Below are 11,588 nucleotides of genomic sequence, written 5' to 3'. Positions count from 1 at the left end.
AAAAAAAAAGAAAATTCTAGAACGATTAAAAATGAATTATTCAATAAGTTTTCTGTTGGGAAAAGAAAAAAAACGTGGATTTGTCAGTTATAACTAACAATCGACTATTTAATATTATTATTATTATTTTAATGGTGAATTTGAACTTTGAACTTTTAAATCATCGAAAGAAAAACGGAAAAAGAAGGAGAGATATGACGTCATAATAAAAACCCGACGCGAGACCGAGGACGCCATTTTTATATAAAAAACGAACGAAACGACGCTCCTGGAGAAAAAAAAAAAGGTTTTCTCGCAAAAAGGACGACGAACCGCAACAAACAAAACCTTTTTGTCCTTTTAGTCAAAGGAAAATTCGTTTGTATACGAATGTCGTCGTTTGATTTTTAAGTCTCTCTCTCTCTCTCGATACGACGACAGTCGATAATGACAGCCGTTTGTTTGTTTGTTTGTTTCCGTGTGTGTGTGTGTACCCCTCGGGGACTCATTCCGATAAAGCGTTTGGAATTTTTACTTATCGAAACCTTTTCCCTAAACTTTTCCTTTGTGTCCTTAATCCTTTCCTCCTCCCTCCTTCTCTCCTTTCATAATTTTACAATATTTCATATCGAAGACAAAACTATTTCCTTTATGACGTTGAGACTCTTTTTCCTGATACTTTAAAACCTTTAAGGCAAATTCTTCCGACTTTTAACTCTTTCCATCCTCCTCCTCCTCCCCTTCTCTTCCTCCTCTTCCTCCTCCTCCTACTCTTCTTCCTGATTTTTTTACGTTCGTTTCCGGTTATATTAAAATTTTCCTTTTCACATCGTACCTCCACTGGGATGAAAATCAACGACAAAAATCTTCTTCCACGATTTTTTTTCCTCTTCATCGTAATTGCGACAAACGACGAAATTACCATATTATTATCATCATTATCATTTTATTATTTTTAACGATTTCGTAAACTCTTTTTCGTCGCCGCCATATTTCTTTAATTACTTTTTTCTTTTTTTTTAAATGGATTTTAATTAACGCTTTATTTAAACCCCCGCCCCTTTCAACCTCACGCCTCCTTCCTTCTACCCTTGCCCCCTCTCCGAAAAAAATTTTTTTTTTTTTTTTTACACTTAATCAAATTGTAGTGAATTAAAATTCGAGTCAAAACTTTTCGAATCGACAGCAAAAAAAAAGCGACAAAAAAAGAAAGAAAGAAAGAAAGAAAAGGGAAATGGAAACGTGTTGCGAAATAATAATAATAATAATGATGATAATAATAATAAACGGAAGAGGGAAAAATACTATTAGAATTTACTACTAGTTCCACGACGAATACGACAAAGTTGAATTTTTTTTTTTTTTGTCGATTTTACAAAAGTAACACATTGTTCGGACGGTTAAAGAGTTTGTTGTTGTTGTCACTACCACCACCACCACTACGAGGATAAATTACAACAAACTTACAACAAACGGTTACAAACAACAGGACGACAAACGCACTAACTCAATAACTTTTAACAGTGAGGTGTAAAATATGACTTTCACCTTTTTTCCCATTTTCTATTTCCCTTCTTTTTCTTTTCATACCGCTATCATATCCTCTCTCTCTCTCTCTTTCTCTCTTTCTCTCTCAACCGATTGTGCATTTTTAACAATCTCTCTCTCTCTCTCTTTTTGTATGCACGCAATTAATCGAAATCTATACGTACGAATGCACTTTTTGTTTTTTTTTTGTATTGTTTTTCCCCTTTTATAATTTTAATCAATTTTATATGGTTGAAAATGCATTTTTGTGGGGAGCGCGGGGGGTGAGATGGGGGGCCACGGTTAAAAATGAGAGAACCAGGATTTTATAAATATCGTTTTGAGGTTTTTTCGTTCGCGTTATCATCATCATCGTCATTAAAATTTTATTAATTTTGATTTTTTTTTAAACAAAACAAAAATCAACCGAAAACCGCTCCTCTCCTCTCCCCCCCGCCCCTCCCCGGAAAAAAAATAAAGAAAATTCTCTATGACGTCATTAAAATTTATTTTCGCACGTGTATTTTATTTCCGGTCGAAATTTTTTCTCCTTTTTTTCCTTTTTTATCCCACCTATTATGTCGCACCACCACACGGATTATAAGTGGAAATTTTCTCTCGCGGAGAGAGAGAGAAAGTCGGGGGTGGTGGGGTGAAGGAGGAAGGGGGAGGAGAGAGGGAGGAGGAAGAGATAATCGAATAATTCTGAGAGAGATGAAAATATAAACTGACGTATAATAAAGGATGTTGAATTAAGTAATCCTCGCGGTCATTTTAACTTCTAATCGTTTTAAAACGACCGACCGACCGTTCCTTCGTTTGTTTTTCTCATCATGAATAATGTTAGCATTAGAAAAGGTTGTACGAAGGTCCGGTCCGGTCCGGTCCCGGTCCGGGTCCGTAGCAAACCAAACCTTTTCGTTTTTTTTCTACGAAACCTTATTATAAAATCATTATCATTATTTATTCCCCCCTTCTCCCCGTCTCTCTTGATTTATTTTTTTAAAATTTTGATTTGATCCCCTCCCCTCTTCCCCCCCCTCTCTCTCTCTCTCTCTTCAGCTTCCCCTCCATTTCCTCCTCCTCCGTCAAACTGCTCTCCTCTTCTCATTTTTTTCCTTCCGGTTGTATCGATTATTATCATTATTATTTTTTTGGAAATTCGAAACTTTTCCACATTAATCACGTGAGTTTAACCTTTTCCAAACGTTCGTTATAATAATAATAATAATAATAATAATAATAATAATAATAATAATAATAATAATAATAATAATAATAATAATAATTTGAATTTTTGTTTGTTTCATTTATTGACGAACAAACGACGACACATACAATCGGGAAAATTTTTCCTTTTTTTTTTTTCCCGAACGCAAATTTAAAAAAAATTAACTGGAAAAAATTGGTAAGAGTCGAAACTGGAGCTGGAATCTCTGCTGGAGAGCAGTCGGGGGGGGGGAATTTTCCTTTTTTTTTTTTTTCTCCTCTATAATAATTTTCCTTGTTTTGTTTTTGTAATTATTTTCAAGTTTATAACTGTCCACCATTTTTATAGAACAGGATGTGTTTGACATTTTAACCGCACACACTCACAACAACCAGCATTTACAGTTCAACTCGTTTGTTTTATTTTTTTTTTGTTATATTTCAACTTCCGTTTTAAATTCAGTACCGTATCCAGAATATTTTTCCACCAGCGGCGAGATAAAGTAAAGTTAACGACGTTACAATTACCTATTATTATTATTATTATTTGAATATTATTAGTACGGGGGGGGTGGGGCGGGAGGGAAAAAGAAAAAAAAAAATTTCGTTCGACCAATGAAAAACGTTCGTTAATCCAGGGTTAAGAAAATCGGATTTCCAAAGTCATTTATAACGATTTAATTCCGGGGGAGGGAGGAGAGAGTGGCGGCGGAGAGGGAGACAGAAAGAGAGAGTGAGAGAGAGAGAGAGAGAAGACATTAAATGAATGGGTCAGCTTACACTAATTTGTAATTAAACCCTTTTGCGTTACGAGTTAAAACGTACCAACGTTAAAATTTATTTTTTTATCTCCCCGATGCGTGCGTGCGTGCGTGAGTGCGTGCGTGGGTGGGGGGTGCGTGCGTGTCCTCTCCACCCAAAAAATCCTCTTCTAATATGCCATATATGCGCGTAATTAACTTTTCCCATTTTTTTTGTCCATTTTTGTATTTTTTATTACTTTTACCACCTGGTGGTAATTTTAAATTATTTATTCTCTATCTCTCTTCCTCTCGAACGATGGGATTATCTTACGTTAATAATTTTCTCTCTTTTTATTTCTTTAAAAAGGGGAAAAGTGGTTGTTGTTGTTGTTGCGTTTCGATTACCAATTCCGACCGTTTTTTTTTTTTTCCTTCCCCCTCCTTCCGGTTTTACCACATTCGGGCAATGAGATTTAAATATAAATTCGTGTACATAAATCTTTTTTCAAATTAAATTTAAAATCCTTTGATAAATGTTTAACTTAACGAAACGAATGTGCGGTGGTTTGATGTATATTAAATCGTTTGGTCAAAAGTGTATTTTTCGCGTCGGTGACCACCACCGCCACCGCCCCCCCCCCCAAAAAAACCTTTTTACTACAAATAAATGGCCTTCGATTACCTTTTTTACAACCTTTTTCTTCTCTCCTTCTTCTTCTCTCCTTTTTTAATTTACGTAGCGACGATTACAGTTCTATCCGTTTTATTTTTAGGTGCCTTGTGAAAAATGACGCTCGATATAAAATCCGAAGGACAAAAAAATGGTGCGGCAAATGGTGGTACGGCATCGGCAAACGATTGCGCATGCGCAGGTTGCGGTAAAAAAATAACAGATAGATTTTTCTTAAAAGCATGCGAACTTTTCTGGCACGAAGATTGTTTGAAATGCGGATGTTGCGATTGCAGGTGAGATGTGCGATTCATTTCCGGTTTATAAACAATTTTTTTAAAAATCCATCCATTTCCGCTTTTTTTTTCTTATTTTCAGACTCGGTGAAGTCGGTTCGACATTATACACAAAAGCTAATCTCATTCTTTGCAAGAGAGATTACCTGAGACTATTTGGCAACACCGGATATTGTTCGGCCTGCAACAAAGTCATACCTGCATTCGAAATGGTCATGAGAGCCAAACACAACGTTTACCATTTAGAATGTTTCGCTTGTCAGCAATGCAATCACAGGTAAGCCCACCTTCCCACCCCCCCAAAAAAATTTATTATTATTATTATTATTTATCCTTACGATACGATGGGGGGAAAATCTCATAGGGAAAAAAGAAAGTAAAATTGAAACGAACTTGGGAAAAAATTAAAATATCATTCATCATCTCTCTAATAATAATAATAATAATAATAATGATAATGATAATAATAAAAAGATGTCGCAACTTTGACAAAATTAACAAGTCAACTTATAATAAAGTTTGCTGTCGGTTGTTGGTTGGTTGTCTGTCTTTGTCTACCTTTAAGGCAACGATAACGGTAATACATGCAAATATGTAAATTATACAGTTAGTTAAAACTTTTCACAAAATTATTTTATATATATATTTTAATTTATTACGTTTTATCATCATCATCATCATCATTATTATTATTATTATTATCATCATCGTTCATATATAAATACGGATCGGGAAACCATAAAAATTTTTTTATATTATTATTATTATTAGATATTGAAATGTGTATGTATGAGTAAAAAAGCACAGATAGAGCTTGACCGATGGGAAAACTCAATAAAAAAATATTTTATTTCATTTTGGAGAAAAATTCTGGAGAAGAAAATAAAAAAAAAAAAAATTTCCAGTGGAAAAAAAAATACACACTCGCGTTTCGATAGAGAAAAGTTTTAAGTGAAAATTATCTATAGATGGAGAAATGGGTGATGGGTTGGAAAAAAAAAACGACGGAAGAGATAAGAAAATGATAACGAGCGAGAGGGGAGGAAGGGAGGGAGGAAGGGATTGGGGGTGGAAGTTAAAGAAAAATCGAAAAAAATTTTTCGGGGGGGGGGAAGCGTAGAAGAAAATCGTAAGAATTATACGATGAAGGGTTTGATCATGTGTTAATCATAAGCGATAGGAAAAAAATAAAATAAAATTTTCAACCGGAAATGGAAAGCGACGTTGCATTTTATTAATAAAAAACCCCCCCCGGAAGTCCGGGGAGGGAGGGGGAGAAACACGAACGGGTAATGAAAATTCCTATTTATATACTTATATATAATTATCGAAATTTTTTTTTTTATTTTTATTTTCTATTTTCCCTTTTTTTTTTTTTTGTTTTTCCAAAAAAAAAAATTCTCCAGAAAATGTTTTCCAAAAGCTTATTTACGACTTTTATCTTTTGCAAAAGCAACAAAAACAAAAAAAAAAAAAAAAAAAAAGGACAAAAGTAATGCGGATGAAAGTTTTTATATTCGTTTCCCTCCCTTTCGCCTTCCCCCCCCCTTCTCCCCCTTTCCCCTTCTTTCCCTCCCCCTCCGAAACGATAAAAAAAAAAAAAAGAGGAAACTTTTAAAAAACTTTCTTTAGTTTTCCATCTTCCTCCGATTTTCAATTTTCCTTTGTCAAAAAAAATAATAATAATAATAATAACGACAAAAACTAAAATAATAGTATTATTATCATCATCATTTTCCATAAGAATTATTTATTTAATATTCGTCACCGCGAAAAAAAATTGATTTTAAATAAATAATATTTTCTCCAGTTGAATTCATTTCCACAATTTAAACCTGGATAATTTTCAAACAGGAAAAAAAAAAATTAAATTTCTTTTTCCGGTGGAAAACTTTAAGTTGGCACCACTGCTACTTTTCCTTTTCCCGATTTTTTCTTTAAAAAAAAAATTTCTTTTCATCTTTTTCTTTTGGAACAAAAAAAACTTCTCCAAAATTCCTTCCTTTCTAATAATAATAATAATAATAAATATCCCAGAAAAGATCCGATTATTATTATTATCATTTCATTATTATTATTATTATTATTATTATTATTATTATTATTATTATTATTATTATTATTATTATTATTATTATTATTATTATTATTATTATTATTTAAATCCGGTGTCTACGTCATAATTTTCCAGGTTTCTTTCAGGTTTTCACCCGATTCCTTTAAACATCGGTGCGGGTGATTCCAAAATCATCATCATTATTATTTACATCTCCAATTTCGATTTCTCGGAAAATTACGTAACGCGTGACGTCATTTATCAAAACAACAAAACAAACCGTTTTAAAAATGTCGGTATTTGGTTTTTTTTTTTTTTTTCGCGCGAATATTTTGATAAACTTTGCATACGACGACGCCGCCCCCACCACCACCACCGCCACCGCCACTTCCGCTTTTCGAAATAAATAAAAATATAAATGGAAATATCCATTTCATCCGGCAAAGGTTTATTATTTTTTTGGGGGGGCTCGCGATAAAAATAATCCTTAATATTGAATAATGAGGATGATGACCAATGTCCCTCGTAATACCCTTGTCAAAACTTGACATGAACATAATAAACAGATCCTTAAAAGGTTTTTAATACTCCAGAACTTTTCCTTTTCCCCTTTTTTTTTCCTTTTTTTCTTTTTTTTCCTTTTCTTATCTTAAACCCTATGCAATAAAACTTTTTCCATTTTTTATTCCCTTATTAAATTTAGTCATTTTCAGAAGAAAAAAGGATCGTTTTTATATAATAATAATTATATTTATAAATTTTAGAAAGAAAAGTTTGTAAAACGTTGTTATACGTTTCGATTGAGGTGGCGGTGACTATGGCGGTAGCGTCGGCGGTGGTGGCGGTGGGGGCGATGTTGAAAAAGAGAAAACATATATATATATATGAAGGGCAAAAAATATCAAAGAATCAAAGGCAGTGTTGTTACGTGATTTTAATACTAATGGAATTCAATTTGAATAACCCTAGGCATAAGTTAAACGAAACTTTTCTCCCCACCTCCCCCCCTCTCCGACGGATGGCCCAAAGGACTCCTATACCTCTATACCCTTCTCCCCCTTCATCATTCGTATTAACTTTCAAAAGTTAAACATGTGGATTTTATTTTTTTATACATATTATTATTATTATTCTTCATCTTTTTTTCCTTTTCTTTCTCTTTCTCTTTCTTCTTTTTCTTTTTCTTCTTCTTCCACTTCCTCCTCCTCCTTTTTTTTTTTTGTTTCTTCGACCTTCTGCTCTCTTCAATATTATTTCATACGAAAAGATTAAATTTATCTTTTATTGCAGTCTATCGTTATTTTTTTCTGTTACACATGTGTCGTTCATTTTCAAAAATTTTGTATAATTTTTTTTTTTTATGTTTTGTTACTCTATGGCGGAAGGAACTCACTCTCACCCTAAACGTGGCAGAAGAAGTAAAAATCATTTTTTACATTTCGATTCGTTTTTTTTTTTTTACCATCATTTCATTTTTATCAATTATTTATTTTCTTTACGTGTCTTATTCTTATTCCTGTTCGTTCGTGCATATACCGAACGGTTGATGATGATAATAATAATAATAATAATGATGATGATGATGATAATAATAATAATTCGAGTGAAAATTTTTATTGCAGTTCGACAAAACGATATGATTCGATTGTTTCAGTATTAATTACGTTTTAGTAAAAGTTTTCCATCTCTCTCTCTCTCTCTCTCTCTCTTTGTTTTATATTCGTTCTACGTCAAAATTTAATTTTTTTTTCTTTTTTTTTTTCTTTATCTATTTCAAATTAACCGAAAAGTTTTCTTAATAAACCGTTGGCGTGTGCAGTCGGTTGTTGTCGGTTGTCGGTTGTTGTTGTTGCGGTTGTTGTTTTTTGCATTTCCGTCGTTAACATTAAACTCATAAGTTTTTAAACCGTTCGTTCCTTCGTTCGCTAAAACTGATTGTGATTGATTGACGTACGAGAAATTTCGTTTTGTTTGTAAACTTTTCCTATCGCCACGTTTTTAAACCGAAATCCCGAATTCGTTTAATTTTACCTTAAATTTAAATTATTATTATTATTATTATTCTCTTCCTTATCCGTTGTTTTCCTCTTTTTTTTTTTTTTTTTAACCGCGGGGATAAATTTGGTTCTGCCAACCACCATTTTGTTTTTTTTTTGATTGCGGTTTGTTATTTAACCCGTTTAAATGAAAAAAAAAAAAAATGTCAGAATTTTTTCCTTTTTCTTCTTCTTCTTCGGAACGGAGTTTCTTCTTCCTCCTTTTTTTTTTGACGTTCGCAAAGATAAAAATAAAAGTAGGTGGGGAGAGGGTGTGTGTGGGGGGGCGGCGTTTCGTTCAAGTTTCCTCATTTAAAAAACTTTGACTTACTACTTATACTACTATCTTTTCTTCTCCTTATCTTTAACAATATATATTTTTAACTGACGGTTTTAATTACTCCAAGCATTTCTTATTATTTTTTTTTTTTTTAAACGATGAAGACTTTTATAATAATTAACTATTTTTACGAGATGTTCCTCTTCCTACACCCCCTCCTACTCCTCCTCTTGTCTCCCACTCGAAAGAAATACGACACTTTACCAACAAAGTTTCTCTCCCTGACCGGTGGAGGGAGGGGGTGGAGGGGAAAATGGAAAAACATGGAAAATTTACAACACCTGTTTTTAATTATTACCTTTTTTTCCATTATTATTATTATTATTTCGATTAATAAATTTTGTTTTTTTTGTAACAAACGATGCGTTTGTTTGTTTGTTTGTTCCTTTTAAATTATTTACGCGCGCATATATATTAAAGTGATGATAATAATTATTATTATTTTCATTCCATTTTCCCCCACCGGTGGAACGAATTTCTCTCTCACTCTCGTAAGGATTTATTGTTTGTTGTTTGTTTGTTTGTTTGTTCGATTGTTTTTAAAAACAAAACAACGAGAGTTTATATATGAAATAATAATCAAAATAAAGTTGTCAAAAAAAAATTTTTTTTGGCGCGAAATATTTAAAATCTCAATAGGAATGAAAATTGTCAAAATGTCAAGTTGATACGTCTTTTGTTTTCCACGACTCTTCCGTTTAAAATATAAACTTCCGGTTTTATTTTTCTATTCCATTACTTTTAACTTATTCTGTTGCCACTTTTATCCGCAAAACTCTTTATGTGTGTGTGTGTATTCAATCTGTCTTTGTCTCTCTCTCTCTCTCGTCTTTTGTTTTTGTTTAAACACCGCCAAATTTAAATACAATTGTTTTTCCACACACTTTTTCCTTTAAAAACAATATTTGACAATATAATTTTATAGAATTATAACTTTTGTCTATATCTCTCTCTCTCTCTATCTCTCTCTCTTTGTCACCCTGAAAAATCTTTTGTTTTTTAATTCAAAAATTTAAATTTTAAACCAACTTTAAAAACTTTTCCGTCTCGCTCTTCGCACCAATTCACCCTCACCGCCATTTTTCTTTTATTTTATATTCATTTTTCTCTCTCTTTCTCTTTCTCTTCTTCTTCTTTATTATTATTATTATTATTATTTTAATGGTTTTTTTTTTCTTTTTCCAGGTTTTGCGTCGGTGATAGATTTTATCTATGCGAAAATAAAATCCTTTGCGAATACGATTACGAAGAAAGATTGGTTTTTGCTAATATGGCATATAATCCGCCATCTATAGCTGCCATCAAGAGGCATCTACCGCCGCCGGTAAGGGCTCCAAGAGTACGTTTTTCTTTTTTTTTTTTTTTTTCTTTTCTTTTCATTTCGGAAAATCATCCGATGAAAATTTTAATCCGTGAAAATTTTTCGAAACTTTTCCCAGATAAATTTAAAAAAAAAAAAAAAAAAAAACCGGAAAAATTTTTTTAAAGAAAATTATAAAATTAATATGAGAAAACAAAATGTTTGTTATTTAAGCTTTTCCGACGGGGGGTGGAGGCGGGGGCGGAAGCGGGGAAAGACAAACATGGATTTTATATATACGAAATGATTTCTATAAGCTAAAAACGTGTTTTTTTTGTTTTTCTTCCTCCCCCTCCCCTCCCTCTCCCCACCCGTTTCGAACGAAAACTACTCGAGGAATAATAAGTTTGTTGTCATAACAATATTTTGTTTTCTTAAGCATATTAAACAGCCGACTGTAATTGAGTTAAAGGTGTTGTTGTTTCATTTTCTTAAAAAGGTCGAAGAAGGAAGAAAGGAAAGATAGAAAAACAAAAATGGAAAATAAATGTTTAAACAAAAGAACAACAGCAGCTGAATCTTCTCCTTCTCGCGAAGGGAGGGAAAAAAATGGTGGGGAGGGGTAGAATAGTATTAAAGCTTATTTTTCGAAAAACTATTTTCCTTAAATTTGTACCGTGGAGGGGAAGGGGAAGGGGAAAGGGGGGTAAAAAGAAAATTTTACTAATTTCTTACTCAAATCTTTCACTCTCTCTTTCTCACTCTCTCTCTTACTCTCTCTCTCTCTCTCTCTCTCTCTCTTTAACTTTCTTAATAATATTCTTTAAAGAGGTAAATATTTATTTTTTAAAAGGGTGGCAATAGATGGTTGGTCGTAAAAAAAAAAAAAAATTATTTTAAAACGGTGGTAACAATGATGAAAAAAAACGGAAACGTTTGAATTTTTCTCGCTTTTTGGCGCGAATTTTAAAAAAACAAAGTGTAAAGAACCGGAAGAAGTTTTTTTTTTTTTTTTTTTTTTTTTTTAACTGGAAAAATTCGATGACGACAACATTACCCTTTTCTCCCCCTCTTTCCCCCTCTTTCCGTTTAAATCCGCCACCTTCTTTTTTTTTTTTCTTCTTTCTCTTTCTCTTCTTGTTTTCTCCCTCTTTGTTTTTTTTTTCCTCTTTTTCATCCCTCACGAGAAATTCTTTCTCTCTCTCTCTCTTTAAATTAAGAGATCCTCCATGGTTAAATGGTTAATGTGATTTTGAAAAATTTTCTACGATTTTTCATTTTATAATCTTTTTTTTTTCTCTTCTCTCTCTCTCTTTTTTCCTCTTCCTCTTTCTCTTTCTCTTTTCCGTTTTTCTTTTTTTTTTCTTTCGCTTTATTTAAAGAATTTGATTTATTTGCTTTTGATATAACCTTTTCCCGGAAACATCGTTTT

General features: G+C 32.5%; 1 protein-coding gene across 1 annotated transcript; it reads left to right on the top strand.

The window, feature by feature from the left end:
• Positions 1-4,245: 4,245 nt before the first annotated feature.
• On the top strand, positions 4,246-10,342 carry Phum_PHUM503310 (LIM-only protein, putative; the record flags this gene model as incomplete). The annotated part of the gene is made up of 3 exons (XM_002430848.1): positions 4,246-4,424; positions 4,507-4,701; positions 10,042-10,342. The coding sequence occupies 3 exons, from the start codon at positions 4,246-4,248 to the stop codon at positions 10,340-10,342; spliced, it is 675 nt and encodes a 224-aa protein (XP_002430893.1).
• Positions 10,343-11,588: the final 1,246 nt, after the last annotated feature.

This window comes from Pediculus humanus, genomic scaffold (assembly GCF_000006295.1).
Source record: "Pediculus humanus corporis 1103172108269 genomic scaffold, whole genome shotgun sequence".
NCBI classification, from domain to species: Eukaryota; Metazoa; Arthropoda; class Insecta; order Psocodea; family Pediculidae; genus Pediculus; species Pediculus humanus.
The sequence above is the reverse complement of the archived record's forward strand: the minus strand, read 5'-3'. Positions and strand labels throughout refer to the sequence as shown.